The sequence below is a fragment of the Adiantum capillus-veneris genome, chromosome 17 (assembly GCF_014529385.1).
Source record: "Adiantum capillus-veneris isolate H3 chromosome 17, ASM1452938v2, whole genome shotgun sequence".
NCBI lineage: Eukaryota > Viridiplantae > Streptophyta > Polypodiopsida > Polypodiales > Pteridaceae > Adiantum > Adiantum capillus-veneris.
In genome coordinates, this window is record NC_140947.1 from 16,984,973 (window position 1) to 17,002,747 (window position 17,775).

Genomic DNA, 17,775 nt, shown 5'->3' on the forward strand with positions numbered 1-17,775 from the left:
ACAGCTACAAAACACATGCTAATAATTTCTAGTTTGGATTCCACTCGAGTATTTACAAGTCTCAAGACACTGTGTCAATTCACACTACTATTCGATTACATAATTTACTTTAATAGACATAATATGGACTAGCCCTAACATGCTCTCAATCCATGGAGTTTTCAATCCTAGTCAAAATTGTCCATTGGGTCAAAATGGTGAGTTTGAGCTCAAATGAAATTCTTGTGAGTGTGGGAAATGGAAGATCCATCCAAGCCTCACAATGTGAGCAATGGGGAGATGAAAATCCCCTTTGTTGCTATCCTCTTTCCATCTCGCCATCATGTGAACCCAACCTACGAGCCTGCATGAGAAGTGCGTGAAGTTTCCAGAACTTGTTTTCTGAGACTCTCTCTCTCTCTTCCCCCCGTCCGCACGACTCCGCAGCATGGTCTCGACTGGCACATCTCAATGAACGTGAGCTCCGCAGCTGTACATCTGCTACATTCTGACTCCGGTCTCACCCTCAGCTATGTTGCGTCCCCCGAGGCACGTGTGGACGTGGGCACCATCGCTGCCCACTTCTCGCTGCAGCCCAACTCAGTGCATTTTAACGGCCATTTCATCAGCAGGGACGCCCACTTTATATCTTGTCTCACTTGGAGAGAGCTGCTCACCTTCTTCCAGAGCAGAGGTTTTAACTGGGGCAATCACCCGCTCAACCCCGTAGAAGTACATGGTCGCTCTCTTCTGCGGACCCCCAACGAAGGTGTGTGCAAGTGGAGAGAGAGAGAGAGAGAGAGAGAGAGAGAGAGCTGCATTCTTCCGATACCCATTTGCCATGCTTCTCTCCTTTGCAGTTCGTGTCACCCACCACACGCCCCTGTTGGCCCTCCCGTGTGCTGCCTGTCGCACCCGTGGCAGTTTTTGGAGTTTGCAGTGTTTGATAGGGGAGAGTCTTGTCATGATTTTGTTGAAGACTTGTCCTTACATTTTGAATTTCGCTTTCTCAGCAGACACCATTTGAGGCTTACTTTGGTAGAAAGCGTAATATGTCCCATTTTTGGATTTTTGGGAGTGATGCCGATGTCCATCTTTCAAAGAAGTAAAGCGGGAAGTTTGATTGGGCTTTTTCCCACTGTAATGGACTTGGGCACCCAAAGCTGAGATTCCCCCAAGCCGAGAATGATGCAACACACGCGAGAGAAATTGAAAACAACTTAACAAACTGAGAAAGACGACACGGCACGGCGAAGTTCCGCGCCCATAGAGATTGGCCCCAAAGATTGGCGCCTCTTTCGGTATTTCTTTATTTCTGATGCTTCGCAAATCGCAACGTACAATGTTCGAGGATCCTCAACTCTACCAAGCTTCATATATATGGCCTGAGTGAGGCCCTGGCAATGGCCTTCTAAAAGCAGTTACATGAAAAGCTGCAAGTCCAAAAGCCAAAAGCTGACGCTAGGGGCAACCATCGCAAATCACGAAAATCCGTACAGTGCCACGTTCGCAATCAGCGAAAAACGCGGAAGTTCTGTACAGCGTTGCCACATCAGCATTCTCATGCGATTTAGGGCTCCAACTTTATTTTTAAGGTTTTAGCGTCCCTTGGGCCCCATTGGACGGGACCCTATAAGTTGGAAGAACTTATAAGTGGAATCTTTTAGTTTTGGTCTTTCGGAATTGGTTCTGCAAGTTGTTATAACTTCTTCTGCATCTTTCACCAGGGTTCGGACCTTCCTCTATTAGGAGTGCGTCCCACTGGTCATGCCACGTCATCACTTTGTGATATACCCCCTTCTTGATTACGCTTGCAAAACCAACATAAGCCAAAAACTAGTTCAATAGACACTGACTCTAAGTACTGACGTATTAGACAAGTTACAACACATATCCAACACTTGCACTAAGACGATAGTCACTGAACATTCAAATCACACTCACATCACTATCGGATATCCCCGTCGAGATCTTGGATGAGAATCATGATGTATTGTAACGTATTTAGCAATCACATCCAGATCTCACCGATCTCTCGCGATGTCTTGATTTACTAAATCTCGTTACCATTATATGATATCCACATCTTCTCTCAGGTGAGGCATTTCCATTGTGTTTTGCCACAGTTGATTGATTTAGATTAGAAAGACAAGATTCGATCTCATTGTTTGCGTGTGTGTGGTGAACGGTTTGGCACTCCGTCTATTTGTTCATCTACATTGCATGCACAATCTTGGAGGAAGACGAGATTTTCTCCACTTACTTTACATGGAATGGGTATGTTCATGTTTTTGTGTTGGTAGTGGTTTCAGGAATTTTCAGCCATGGAGATTCTTGAAGAAGGTAGACGCATGACTAAAGAGGTAGTTGAAGCATTGAAGGAGCGACAAATGACTTTGTGTCGCTTTCGGCGTGGCCCAAAGAAGCAAGCGTTGCAGACATTTATGAAGTTTAAGTATTGCATGACCCACGCATCAGAGTGGGCCGGCGAAGAGTTTTTTCTAGGATTCCAGATGTTATTGGCAATCTCCCTCGACGCCATATAGTTCGGTACCAGTACCTCACTTTAAAAAGGAGGGGATGTCACATGACACATCCAACCCTATGTGTCCGTGGACAAGCTACAGCATGACCAGGGTTCAGTTCAGTCAAGTCTGTCTAGAATAGAAAGCGATCTGTCACTTTTGTGAGTCTGTTCGCAGACCGTACATGTCCAGACACTTAGAATAGATGCATATCCTCTGGTTGCACATAGCATGATCATCAGATTACAGTTAGAACCCATTAGTAGCATTTTTACAGTGCATAGACCTATTTTCCCTATTTTTGATATTTTTCACTTTTTAATATTAAAGTGACTTTTGTTGGAAAGTAGGTAGGGCAAATTTACTAAGTTTCTATAAATAGAAACCTAGCGCTAGCACTTTCTGGCAGAAGAGGCAGTAGGAGCACCTTTGCTCAACAAACAACTTCTCAGCAAGACTCACTCTGTCAACAGACCTAGCGTTTTTGCTGTGGCAAAGCCTAGTGTTTTTGGACAAGATTAGCTCTGGTGTTTTTGCACAGCAGATCACTCCGATGACAACAAGACTCAGCAGATCATCTCTAGCGTTAGCAGATTCCCACAGTAGATAGCAGTTTTCCACGCAAGATCATTTTCAGCCCTAGCGTTTTTGCATCAGCCTGATACCTCAGCGTTTTTGCAGATCTTCGCGACAAGACCTCATTAAGCACGAGCGTTTTCAGTTTTCAACGCGTCGTCATCGACATAGAGTCAAAATTCAATAGATAAAGATTTGCAGATTTCAGCCCTTAGCGTTTCAGATTTCAGCCCGTCTCGTCGTCGTTCTCGTCGTCGTCGACATCGTCGGCAAGTCCAAGCATTGTAGTGATTTGTGCAATCATAAGTAGACCGCTCTCGCCATAGAGAATGGGGCCTTGGAGGAGGGTTTGACAACTTCTTTGGTGTCGTATTCTCTTCTCTCTCTATCTTTGTCACGTGACACATCCAACCCTATGTGTCCTGGACAAGCTACAACATGATCAGGGTTCAGTCAGTCCAGTCAAGTCTAGATTAGAAGTGATCTGGCACTTTTGTGAGTCTATTCATAGACCGTGCATGCCCAGTCACTTAGTGTAGATGCATATCCTCTGGTTGCACACAGCATGATCATCAGTATTCCCATCAGAATCCATCAGAATCAGTTAGGGGAATTTTTAAGTGCATTTAGCCTATTTTTCCTATTTTTGGCATTTTTCACTTATTAATTTAAGTGACTTTTCAACAAAAGTAGGTAGGGCAATTTTGCTAAGTTTGTATATAAGCAAACCCAAGTTAACACTAAATGGCAGAAGAGGCAGCAGGAGCTTCCCGCTCAAGAGGCATTCTTCTCAGCAAGAACCCTCAAGCGCCAAGCTTCGCATAGCCTAGCGTTTTTGGACATCCTCAGCATTTCCCCATCCCTGGCGTTTTGCAGATTTGCTTGATCGCCACAGTACCCTACAGCCTAGCGTTTGCAGATCGCCATCAGCAGTACCAGATTCCTAGCGTTTTCCATTGCTACCATCGCCGGAACTTCCCAGCTACCTAGCGTTTTTGCTAGCGTTTTTCATATCTGCCAGCGTTTCCTATTTTCAGCCAATCTGCAGCAGAAGAGGTAGTGTTTTCAGCCGTTAAGGATGGTAGCAGATTCAGCCCTAGTTGGTTGCAGAAGATAGTCATTTTCAGCCATTAAAACCGCAGCCAAAACAGTCATTTTCAGCCACCGAAACAGCCCCGAAATTCAGCAGATAGAAGACCGCAGATTTCAGCCCTTAAGTTGTTGTCGTCATCCCCGTCGTTGTTACCGGCATAGTCCCAGGGTGCATCGTCATTGTGCCACTTTGTGCAATCAATAGTAGATCACTCTCGCCGACGAGAGTGGGGCCGTCGGAGGAGGGTTTTACGTCTCTGGTGTCGTATCTCTCTTCTCTCTGTATCTCTCAGTCTCATACACTTGCACGCACAGTGTCCATTCACTTTGTTTGTGATCATAGCATTCTCTCATTAAGAACGGAAGGCTCTACCTTCCATAAGAACAAAAGGAACCTTGAGCACAGTTCGGAGCACTCATCTTGAGCAAAGCGCAAACATTCATTCCGCTGCACCTAACGTTGGTATCAGAGCTTTGGCAGTGTTCTGTATCACTCAAGGAAAGAACCACAAGAATCACAAGAATTTTTTTGCTTGTTGCGGTCGCACGAACCCAAGTTCGCTTGGGCGGGTCGATTCCTAATCGTGTTTTTTGAAGAGTGACATGAATCCCAAGAAAGAAGGGTTTGTCCAGCCTCCCCTTTTGTCTCTTTTCACTCATTAAGAGCGGATTGTGCACTTAGCGGCCGGCCAATTGACGTGAGGTGGGAAAAAGCAACCTTGGTGTGAGCGCAAGGCCGCCAAGGGGTGCGCCCGCGGAAAAGAGCAGAACTCGGGTGAAGAGAAGATCCTTTTCGAACACGGCTTGCAAGCGAAAGAAAACCTCAAGAACCTCAAGAACCCAAGACCCCCAAGAACCCAAGTTCCTTGTGAACTTAAGAACCCAAGACCACAAGTGAAACCGGCCCGTGGGGGGGTAGACGTTGGCTTTCACCCGAAATTCTTTACTTTAGACACACACAGAGTACTTTGCAAAGGTAACCTTTAACGAGGATTAACACCTAAGTACACACACGGCTCGGGAGCTAGAATGCTCCGAGCAGACGCCTACAACTTGTAGGCCCCAAAATTGGCGCTCCTTTCGGTATTTCTTTATTTTTTAATAGAGGGAATAAAACCTGTGTTCTCCTACAAGCTGCCCCGCACAATCTAGGGTAAGAAACACCTGTTCTGGCCCGATTTTGGGAGCATAACTGTACTAGGACGCTTCACAGTCAGTATCCCCATGCAATAGGTGACTTTCCCGACGCATACGGACACTTTGGAAAACCTAGCGAGAATCTGCAGCACGCTGAATTCTCTGTTTTCTGCCCCGAAAATGCACGAGTTCACTTGTACAGCGGCAGGGGTCCCCTTGCGTCCTAGAACCTCTTGGGGGTATTAGGGTCCGTTTAGGGCTGAAACCCTAAACCTGCAAAAATACACAGCAGGCTGTAATTCCTTGTTTTGGGCTCCGTTTCCCGTGCCGGTCGCATCTGTAGCAAGACCTCGAGCTCCCGCACCTGTAGGGCTACTTGCCCTTTGAATCGGACGACATTTCTAGCGTGAAACCTCTCCGAATTCACCTGTACCTGCGGGGGATTAGCCGCTAGCTAATCCAGTACCTGTGCAAGAGGCTCTTGCCTCGGCAATCGCGCATGAACCCACATAACTGTACATTGGTCAAATGAAAAGCCCACTAGTAGGGCATAACATACTGCTCGAGGAGAGAGAGAGCAGCGCGTAGCGTGAAGGGCATCACTCCTGGCACCGCACTGTACATAAGAGGGAAAGGAAGCACTCCATAGCTCTTAACCTGTGTGACAGAATGCAAAAGAGGCCGCCTCCCAGCTTAAAAATCAGCGCCCATTTTTCTGCAAGAGGAAAGTCCATGAGAAAATGACACTTGGCGCATTTACAAGCATTTTCCCGTTTCGGTTCGTCGCTTAAAAATATCTCAACCGACGCGTCAGTTGACTTCGCGGCAAAGTTATAAAATGTTTCCCTAGTCATTCCGAAGGTAATGACGCGAACACATTCCTTGGCCCAAAATAGCAGTTCCCTAAATTTTAGGAGATGCTTCCGTTGGGCTCCCATTGGTCTTCTGACCATCTATCCTCATTGGGACCGCATCCAAAAATGCAATGTGGCCCAACTATCGGATACTTTCAGTTGGTAGTCACACCTTGACTTTAGGCCTTTATTTAGTTCACTTCCTAGTATCCACCAACTTGATAAGTGCGACGGGGGGACCTATATGATCTTGCTCTTAGCCTAGACATCCTCTTACCATACGAGTTGCAGTGCCGACCACTTCCCATCTGCGGGTGAAACTACCGTTCACATTGGCCATGCAATGTCCGACCGTTTGCTACTTCAAGAAGAGGGTCTCAAAAATAAAACAAAATCCCTTGGAAAGAAACCAACAACTAAAGTTAGCAGTTGCCACGTCCTCGTGACATAGTTAACAGTTGCCACGTCCCCGTGACAACAAGAACCCACAAGAACCCACGACTTCAGAATGGTCATCACTCGAAGCGGAATGGATACTTCGCTTGGAGGTGGTGAGCATGAGAGGCAAAGAAGAATTTTCCCCACCAGGAGGTTTTTCTGACCCTTCCCCATCTACGCCAAGGACTGCACTAACTCCTATGGAGGCCTTGGAGCTGATGTTTATGGAAAAGAGGTTAGAACGCGAAGCAAGAAATGCAGAAAGAATGGCAGAATTTGATCGTGAATGCAAAGAAAGAAAAGCAGAAATGGAACGTAGACACGCAGAAAGAAAAGCAGAAATGGATCGCAGGCACGCAGAAGACAAAGCAGAAAGAAAGGCATGACAAGAACAGAGAGACCGACACATGCAAGAGTTCTTGCGACTCTTTTCTCAAGTGCCGGCACAGATGTAAGAGATTCAGGAGACGGAGACTCTCTCAGTCTCTTCTTCTCCCAAGGATGACACACAGGATTTGCATGATGATTTGAATGATAACGACGAGCATGATGATTTGGTTGACAATGACAAGCATGATGATTTGCATGATCAAGATGTGATTTCTCACAAGCATGATGCTTTTCATGAAGATGATGTGATTGTTCACAAGGATGAAGTGTTAGTTGATGCTTTTTCTAGCGAAGCTAACCTCGTTGCAGATTCGATCAATCACGAAGGATTGATCTTGGCTCTTGAGCCTAGGTCCAAAGAACCCCTTCAGGAAGAACCGATCTTGGCTCTCGAGCCTAGGTCCAAAGAACCCTCTCAGGAAGTATTATGTGTTCGCATGATTGATACACATGCATTGTTCAAGTGTTTCATTCCTGATCGTTTCCTGTATTTTAGTCAGCGTCTTTATGTGATCCCTTTTCCTAGGCATGACATATTGTACGTTGAGCACGTTTCACTCATGAATGAGTACGAATGTATGCGGATTTTTCATGAAAACTTGAAAAGTATGTATGTAAGGAAGTCACATTCCATGTCTCTTCCTTGGCATGACACATTTATAGAAAGAGCACATGAAAGTATGAGCACCAAGCATGGTCATTTCCATTGTGTTTTGCCACAGTGGATTGATTCAGATCATAAGAGAAAAATTCGATTTCATTGTTTGCGTGTGTGTGGTGAACGGTTTGGCACTCCGTCTAATTGTTCATCGACATTGCATACACAGTCTTTGAGGAAGACAAGATTTTTTCCAGTCACTTTACATGGAATAGGTATGTTCATGGTTTTGTGTTGGAAGTGGTTTCAGGAATTTTCAGCCTCGGAGATTCTTGAAGAAGAAAGAAGCATGACTCTCGACGAAGTTGAAGCATTGGAGGAGACTCGGAAGACTGTCGCTTTCGGCGCGGCCCAAAGAAGCAAGCGCTGCAGACCTTTCTGAAGTTCAAGTACCGCATGACCCACACATCAGAGTGGGCCGGAGACGAGTCCCTTCCAGGATTCCGGATGCTATTGGCGATTTCCCTCGACGCCATACAGTTCGGTACCAGTACGTCACTTTGAAAAGGAGGGGATGTCACGTGACACATCCAACCCTATGTGTCCGTGGACAAGCTTCAGCATGATCAGGGTTCAATCAGTCCAGTCAAGTCTAGATTAGAAGTGATCTGGCACTTTTGTGAGTCTATTCGTAGACCGTGCATGCCCAGTCACTTAGTGTAGATGCATATCCTCTGGTTGCACACAGCATGATCATCAGTATTCCCATCAGAATCCATCAGAATCAGTTATCGAGTGCATTTAGCCTATTTTTCCTATTTTTGGCATTTTTCACTTATTAATTTAAGTGACTTTCCAACAAAAGTAGGTAGGGCAATTTTGCTAAGTTTGTATATAAGCAAACCCAAGTTAGCACTAAATGGCAGAAGAGGCAGCAGGAGCTTCCCGCTCAACAGGCATTCTTGTGAGCAAGAACCCTCAAGCGCCAAGCTTCCCTTACCCTAGCGTTTTTGGACATCCTCAGCATTTCCCCATCCTTGGCGTTTTGCAGATTTGCTTGATCGCCACAGTACCCTACAGCCTAGCGTTTGCAGATCGCCATCAGTAGTACCAGATTCCTAGCGTTCTCCATTGCTACCATCGCCGGAATTTCCCAGCTACCTAGCGTTTTTCAGATCTGCCAGCGTTTCCTATTTTCAGCCAATCTGCAGCAGAAGAGGCAGCGTTTCCAGCAGTTAAGGACGGTAGGAGATTCAGCCCTAGTTGGTTGCAGAAGATAGTCATTTTCAGCCATTAAAAACGCAGCCAAAACAATCATTTTCAACCACCGAAACAGCCCCGAAATTCAGCAGATAGAAGACTGCAGATTTCAGCCCTTAAGTTGTCGTCGTCATCCCCGTTGTCGTCACCGGCATAGTCCCAGGTTGCATCCGTCTATTGCATTGTCATTGTGCCACTTTGTGCGATCAATAGTAGACCACTCTCGCCAACGAGAGTGGGGCCTTCGGAGGAGGGTTTTACAACGTCTCTGGTGTCTTATCTCTCTTCTCTCTCTATCTCTCAGTCTCATACACTTGCACGCACAGTGTCTATTCACTTTGTTTGTGATCATAGCATTCTCTCATTAAGAACGGAAGTCTCTACCTTCCATAAGAACAAAAGGAACCTTGAGCACAGTTCGGAGCACTCATCTTGAGCAAAGCGCAAACATTCATTCCGCTGCACCTAACATTGGTATCAGAGCTTTGGCAGTGTTCTGTATCACTCAAGGAAAGAACCACAAGAATCACAAGAATTTTAGAGAAGATCCTTTTCGAACACGGTTTGCAAGCGAAAGAAAACCTCAAGAACCTTAAGAACCTCAAGAACCCAAGACCCCCAAGAACCCAAGTTCCTCGTGAACTTAAGAACCCAAGACCACAAGAACCCACGACTTGAGAATGGTCATCACTCGAAGTGGAATGGATACTTCTCTTGGAGGTGGTGAGCATGAGAGAGACAAAGAAGAATTTTCCCCACCAGGAGGTTTTTCTAACCCTTCCCCATCTACGACAAGGATTGCACTAACTCCTATGGAGGCCTTGGAGCTGATGTTTATGGAAAGGAGGTTAGAACGCGAAGCAAGAATGCAGAAAGAATGGCAGAATTTGATCGTGATTGCAAAGAAAGAAAAGCAGAAGTGGAACGCAGACACGCAGAAAGAAAAGCAGAAATGGATCTCAGGCACGCAGAAGACAAAGCAGAAAGAGAAGCAGAAAGAAAGGCAAGAGTAGTAGAAAGAGAAGCAGAAAGAAAGGCACGACAAGAACAGAGAGATCGACACATGCAAGAGTTCTTGCGACTCTTTTCTCAAGTGCCGGCACAGATGCAAGAGATTCAGGAGATGGAGACTCTCTGAGTCTCTTCTTCTCCCAAGCATGACACATAGGATTTGCATGATGATTTGAATGATAACGATGAGCATGATGATTTGGTTGACAATGACAAGCATGATGATTTGCATGATCAAGATGTGATTTCTCACAAGCATGATGCTTTTCATGAAGATGATGTGATTGTTCATAAGGATGAAGTGTTAGTTGATGCTTTTTCTAGCGAAGCTAACCTCGTTGCAGATTCGATCAATCATGAAGGATCGTGTCACGTGACACATCCCAACCCTATGTGTCCGTGGACAAGCTACACCACAACAGGGTTCAGTCAGTTTAGATTAGCAGTGATCTGGCACTTTTGTGAGTCTATTCATAGACCGTGCATGCCCAGTCACTTAGCATAGATGCATATCCTCCGGTTGCACATAGCATGATCATCGGAATTCCCATCAGATCCATTAGCATCAGTTAGGGGGATTTTCGAGTGTATTTTGCCTATTTTCCTATTTATTGGTATCTTCACTTATTATTTTTAAGTGACTTTCCAACAAAAGTAGGTAGGGCAATTTTGCTAAGTTAATATATAAGCAAACCCAAGTTAGCACTTTCTGGTAGAAGAGGCAGCAGGAGCTTCCCGCTCAACAGGCAACTTCTCAGCAGTACCCCCCAACAGTAGACCCTCACCATACCTTCATCCCATCCCTGGCGTTTTCTCCATAGCATTCAGCATCGCCATCCCATTGCTTGCCTGGCGTTTTCCCTACAGTAGCCATTCAGCCCAGCGTTTCCATTGCAAAAACGCTACCTCTGCAGCAGTGTTTTTCATGCAAAAACGCCAGCCCAACCCTTAGCTTCTCCAGCGTTTTCAGCCCCAACTACTAACGCTAGGAAACCTGGAATTCAGCAGTGACAAAACGCAGGAATTCAGCCATAGACGCAGTAGCAGATCAACCCTTAGACGGTTGCAGATGTTCCTCCAAGTTTAGCCTCGAAAAACGCAGCCAACACAGTCATTTTCAACCACCAAGAAGACCATGAAAATCAGCAGATAAAAGATCTCAGATTTCAGCCATCAAGTCGTCGTCGTCATCATCGTCGTCGTCATCGGCATAGTCCCATTGCATCAGTCCATTGCATTCGCGTTGTACACCTTTGTGCAATCAAAGTAGACCACTCTCGCCGACGAGAGTGGGGCCTTCGGAGGAGGGTTTTACAACCTCTCGGGTGTCGTATCTCTTCTCTCTCCTTCTCTCAGTCTCATTCACTTGCACGCACAATATCCACTCACTTTGTTCGTGATCACAGCACTCTACAAGACGGAAGGTTCTCTCCTTCCCTAAGAACTAAAAGGAACCTTGAGAAATAAAGATCACTAATCTTGAGAAAATACAACATTCATTCCACTGCACCTTACATTGGTATCAGAGCTTTGGAAGTGTTGTGCATTACTCAAGGAAAGAACCACAAGAATTTTTTTTTGCTTGTTGTGGTCGCACGAACCCAAGTTTACTTGGGCGTGGCGATTCCTAATCGTGTTTTGTTGAAGAGTGACAAGAATCCCAAGAAAGAAGGGCTTGTCCAGCCTCCCCTTGTGTCTCTTTTCACTCATTGAGAGCGGACCGTGCACTTAGCGGTCGGCCAATCGACGTGAGGTGGGAAAAAGCAACCTTGGTGTGAGCGCAAGGCCGCCTTTGGGTGCTCCCGCAGAAAAGGATAGAACTCGGGTGAAGAGAAGATCCTTCTCCAACGCGATTTGCAAGCGAAAGAAAACCTCAAGAACCTCAAGAACCCTAGATTCTCACGAATCAAGGACCTCAAGAACCTCAAGACCCTCAAGAACCCAAGTTCCTCGCGAACTTCAGAACCCAAGATTATAGTGCACGGTTGTCACCCGAAGCGGAATGGATACTTCGCATACAGGTGATGAGCATGAGAGAGGCGACGAAGACTCGTCCCCACCCGGAGATGATTTCTTCAATCCTCCCCCTTCGCCATCTACGCCACCAAACCCTATGGAGGAAGTGGTCAAGCAGATGAAGGCCATGATGGATAGACAAGAAGCAAATCGCCTTGCTCTTGCCGCAAAACAAGAAGAAAATCGACTTGCTTTCGAACGCGAGCGCGATGAACGAGAGGCTCAAAGGGAGATTCGTCATCAAGAAATTATTTCCCACATCCTAGCCTCGAAGACCGAACCACCCAAAGATCGTGGGAGTTCAAGTGGCGCAAGCCACGACGCGGATTCCAACCATCCAGTTACAAAAAAGTTGACTTTTAGTAAGTATGACGGTAAGATGGATGCTACAGTTATTCATTCTTGGTTGCATCAATTTAATGCTTATTTTGCGACAACCAAGAAAACCGGAAATAGCAAAGTTTTGACGGCAGCTATGTACCTTGCGGATGATGCCATCAATTGGTATCACGCATGGCAAGAGGCACAACTAGCCGCGCACCTAGAGGCAGCCGACGATTTCACGCCCCTCTTTTAGTTAGGTTGATTTCCAAGACAAGCTCAAGGCGCGGTTTATGCCACCTCAGTACCTCGCACGATTAAAGAACGATTGACGCGCTCTCAAGCAAAATGGTATGCCGGTTATGTCTTTTTCTAATCGTGTTTTGCAGCTAGGTACCCAATTACGTATGTCGGATGATGAGCGCAAAGAGGCTTTCCTCTTTGGATTGGACGAGTATATCAAGTATGATATCGAGGTATTCGATCCAATCGATCTCAACAAGGCAGTAGCGATTGCTCTTGCACAAGAGATAAAGCACAACAAGGGAAAGCCTAAGGAGAACAAGACTTCCACAGGTACCTCGCAGACTTCTCAGAACCCGCAGAACGGTAAGAATGATAACTCTTCTAACCAATCTTCCAACAGTCTCTCATCAAAGAATTCTTCCAATGAATCTAAGGGTAAGGCTAACACAACTGCTAAACCTAAGCTTACTCCATATGAAAAGGTAGCACAAGGAATTGTAGGAGGATACATCACTTCGGAAGAACAAAGCACGTATTCTAAGGAAGGTCATTGTTTTCATTGTCACATTAAGGGTCACATAAAAAGAACATGTCCTATGCTTGAATCGAATGAATCTAAAAAACCCACAACACCCACTACATTTGTCAATGCAATGAATGATAACACAATTGTGTCCAAAGTTTCTCAGGACCCTCCCATTGATGATTCTCATTAAATGTTATGGTCGTACGTCGGGGCACCGTTTTGTCATATTGTTTGACCCAGGTAGTATGCATGATGTGATCAGTTCCTCTCTTGTTGAGAGAGCCCGCCTCGAAGTTAGTCCAATATCTCCTATCGAGGTCTCTGGCTTTTGTCCTGGTATGGACGCTCTCATCAGGAGGAGTGTCTTTATGTGTTGTTTGCAATTCAACAGACTGCCTTCACTAGAAGATTTGTTGTTTCTCCTCTCTCAGGATGTGATATGATGTTGGGCATTCGATGGTTTCGTGATAATGACACTCTCATGGATTTTCTGACTAACACTATAACTCTCAATGCCAAAAGTGATTCTCCTATTGTCATTCATGGAGAGGACATTGTTCATTCTCCATCTCTCATTGCTAATATGCAGGACAAGATTGACAGGATTCAAGAGAAGGAGACTCTCGCAGTCTCTTTTTCTCCACAGCATGACACACAGGATTTGCATGATTATGAGAAGCATGATGATTTGATTGATAATGATTTGCATGAAGATTTGGATGAAAAAGACAAACATGATGAATTGCATGAAGATGATGTGATTGTCCACAAAGATGATGTGTTAGTGGATGCTTTTCCTAGCGAAGCTAACCTCGTTATAGATTCGATCAATCACGAAGATCCGATCTTGGCTTTCGAGTCGAGGTCCAAAGAATCCCCACAAGACGATTCGATCATTCAGGACGAACTGATCTTGGCTCTCGAGCCTTGGTCCAAAGAACCATCACAGGAAGTATTATGTGTTCGCATGATTGATACGCACGCATAATTCGAATGTTTCATTCGTGATCGTTTCCTGTATTGTAGTCAACATCGTTATGTGATCCCTTTTCCTAGGCATGACATATTGTATGTTGAGCACGTTTCTCTCATGGATAAGCACGAATGTATGCGGATTGTTCATGAAAAGTTGAAATGTTTGTATGTAAGGAAGTCGCATTCCATGTCTCTTCCTTGGCATGACACAGGTTTTGAACGAGCACATGATAGTATGAGCACCAAGCATGGGCATTTCCATTGTGATTTGCCACAGTTGATTGATTTCGATCAAACAGAAAAGATTCGACCTCATTGTTTGCATGTGTTTGATGAACGGGTTGTCACTCCATCTATTTGTTCATCTACATTGCATACACAGTCTTTAGAGAAGACAAGATTTTTTTCCTTCACTTTACATGGAATGAGTATGTTCATGGTTTTGTGTTGGAGATGGTTTTAGGAATTTTCAGCCATGGAGATTCTTGAAGATGGAAGAAGCACGACTCTAAACGAAGTTGAAGCATCAAAGGAGCCACAGAAGACTTTGAGTCGCTTTCGGCGCGGCCCAAAGTAGCAAGCGTTGCAGACCTTTATGAAGTTCAAGTACCGCACGACCCACACATCAGAGTGGGCCGGCGAAGAGTCCCTTCCAGGATTCCGGATGCTGTTGGCGATCTCCCTCGACGCCATACAGTTCGGTACCAGTACCTCACTTTGAAAAGTAGGGGATGTCATGAAACCGGCCCGTAGGGCGGTAGGCGTTGGCTTTCACCCGAAATTCTTTACTTTATACACACACACAGAGCACTTTGCAAAGAGAACCTGCGACGGGAGTTAACACTTAAATACACACACGGCTCGGAAGCTAGAATGCTCCGAGCAGACGCCGACAACATGTAGGCCCCAAAATTGGCGCCCCTTTTGGTATTTCTTTATTCTTTAGGAGGGTAAATTACAAGGTAAGGTCCTGGGAATCCTTCACGTGTATCCACCTAGATACCATTTGATTTGGCCAAATTTTGGCAGCATAACAGCCCCAAAACTTGCGCGAAATCAATTCCCCTGCTGGAACTCGCTTGCACTGTCGTATACCCTCTGATTCCTGTCCAAAAACAGTAAATTCAGCACGCTGTATTTATTGGTTTTTGCCCTGTTTTCAGCCCCAAACAGTCCCCTAACTGTCCTCTGCCAGTGGGGCACGATTCCCAATGGTCCTGGCGTCCGTACGGCTGAAAAACAGTGAATTTACAGCACATACACAGTGCTGATTTTGCACCCGTACGGTGAGGTTATGACCCTCACCAATGCCTGCTTTGGAGCAACAGTTAGCTACCCCTGTTCCTGCTCAAGGAGGCTCTTGCCTCAGCACAAAAGCCTGAACCCACACAACTGTATATCAGTCAAATGAGGAGCCCTCTTGTGGGGCATCACATAACTGCACGTAGGGGAGAGAGAGAGCAGTGTGTAGTATGCAGGGCATCACTCCTAGCACCACACTGTACATGAGAGGGAAAGGAAGCACTCCATAGCTCTTAACCTGTGACAGGTTGCAAATGAGGCCTCTCCCAGCTTAAAAATCAGCGCCCATTTTTCTGCAAGAGGAAAGTTCACGAAAATGTGACACTTGGCGCATTTTTAAGCATTTGCCCGTTTCGGGCTTGCCGCTTAAAAATATCCTGACCAGTTGCCCAGTTGACTTCGCGGCAGAGTTATAAAATGTTCCCCTAGTCGTACCGGAGGTAATGACGCGAACACATTTCACGGCCCAAAATAGCAGTTCCCTAAATTTTAGGAGATGCTTCCGTTTGGTTCCCACTGGTCTTCTGACCATCTATCCTCATTGGGACCGCATCCAAAAGTGCAATGTGGCCCAACTGTCGGATACTTTTTGTTGGTAGTCCCACCTTGACTTTACGCCTTAATTGAGTTCACTTCCTAGTATCCACCAACTTGCTAAGTGCGACGGGGGGACCTATATGATCTTACTCTGAGCCTAGACATCCTCTTACCATACGAATTCCAGTGCCGACCACTTCCCGTCTGCGGATGAATCTACCGTTCACATTGGCCATACAATGTCCGACCGTTTGCTACTTCAAAAAGAGGGTCTCAAAACAAATAAAATAAACCCCATTGGAAAGAAACCAACAACCAAGGTTAGCAGTTGCCACATCTCTGTGACATGGTTAATAACTGCCACGTCCTCGTGACATGTCACGTGACACTTCCCAACCCTATGTGTCCGTGGACAAGCTACACCACAGCAGGGTTCAGTCAGTCTAGATTAGCAGTGATCTGGCACTTTTGTGAGTCTATTCGTAGACCGTGCATGCCCAGTCACTTAGCATAGATGCATATCCTCCGGTTGCACTGTTGCTAAATTGGCTTTATCTGACAGAAAAATAATTCTAAATGAATTATTGGATTTATAAGTAAGGGTTTTCTCGCTTGGAACACCAAGAAACTAATTCTAAATGAATTATTGGAATTTTAAGTGAGAGGGTTTTTCTCACTGGAGACATCCGAGTACAGAGTATTCCTAGTGGGTCATTCAAAGTAATGACGGGAGCACTATGAACGGGAATATCTGTAAGGCCACCAAGAACGGGTACTTCTGATGCGTCACATCGGATGGGTGACAGGGAGCATTGGGAAGAAGTATTCAACCATCCGGGAACGGATATCTTTGATGCGTCATAGGATGGGTGACGTAGAGCATCGTGAAGGGGATTGTACCATAAGTTCGGTAGGAAAGGACTAGGTGATGGGTATTCCTGATGCGTCACAAGGTGGGTGACGGGTGCATCAGAAAGGGGATATCCATAGTCGAGAGGAAATCCGAACTGGAAAGAGGAATACGCGTAAAGATGCAAGCACAAGAATAAAGATGGGTTCTGAGAAGCTTTTTGGGTTCACGCGCCATTGCCGAGGCAAGAGCCTCTTGCACAGATACTGGATTAGCTAGTTGCTAATCCCCCGTAGGTACAGGTGAATTCGGAGAGACTTCACTCAAGAAATTTTGTCTGATTCCGAGGGCAAATAGCCCTACATGTGCGGGAGCTCGAGGACTTGCTACGGATGCTACCGGCTGACGAAACGGAGCCCAAAACAGACAAATACAGTCTGCTGCGTATTTTTGCAGGTTTAGGGTTTCGGCCCTAAACGGTCCCTAATACCCCCAGGAGGTCCGAGGATGCGAAAGGACCGCTGTGCAGGTGTTCTGGCACATTTTCAGGGCAGAAAACAGAGAATTCAGCGTGCTACAGATTCTTGCTAGGTTTTGCAAAGTGTCTGTATACGTTGGGAAAGTCACCTATTGTGTGGGGGTACTGTTTGTGAACCGTCCTAGTACAATTATGCTACCGAAATCGGCGAAATCGGGCAAGATCAGGTCATTTTCATCCTAGATTATGCGGGGTAGCTCGTAGGAGATCTTAGGTTTTATTCCCTCTTGAAATATAATAAAGAAATATCGAAAGGGGCGCTAGTCTTTGGGACCAGCAGGTGTTGGCGTGTGCTTGGTAGCACTCTAGCTTCCAAGCTGTGTATGTTGGAGTGTTAATTCCCGTCACAGGTTTTATTTGCAAGTTTCTCTATGTCCTAAAGTCTAAAGTAAAGTTTTGGATGAAAGCCAAAGTCTACCGCCCTACGGGCAGGTTTCATGGTTCCGTTGCCGGAATAGAATCACTTTTTCCTCAAGAAGTGAGTCTCGGTTGATTTGGTGAAGACACAGAGTACTGGAACGCGGGGTTACACTATGACCGACAAAGGGAAGGGCATTATGGAAGAGGGTTCCTCTTTGAAGAACAGGTAAGAAATTCCTACAGT

The 17,775-nt window shown here is 45.7% G+C and overlaps 1 protein-coding gene across 5 annotated transcripts in view; it reads left to right on the forward strand.

The window, feature by feature from the left end:
- Positions 1 to 273: 273 nt before the first annotated feature.
- The window catches only part of LOC147436863 (amino acid-ligase), a 46,300-nt gene continuing 28,798 nt past the window's right edge, over positions 274 to 17,775 (forward strand). For 2 of the 5 annotated variants that reach the window (XR_015184771.1, XM_086486260.1), the window contains exon 1: positions 274 to 748. Coding sequence is in view for 4 of the 5 variants with exons in the window: in XM_086486260.1 (XP_086342386.1) it covers positions 451 to 748 (298 nt within the window). In the remaining variant the exon portion in view is untranslated. The remainder of the gene's footprint in view (positions 749 to 17,775) is intronic. The other 3 variants (XM_086486261.1, XM_086486258.1, XM_086486259.1) reach the window with 3 other exon arrangements.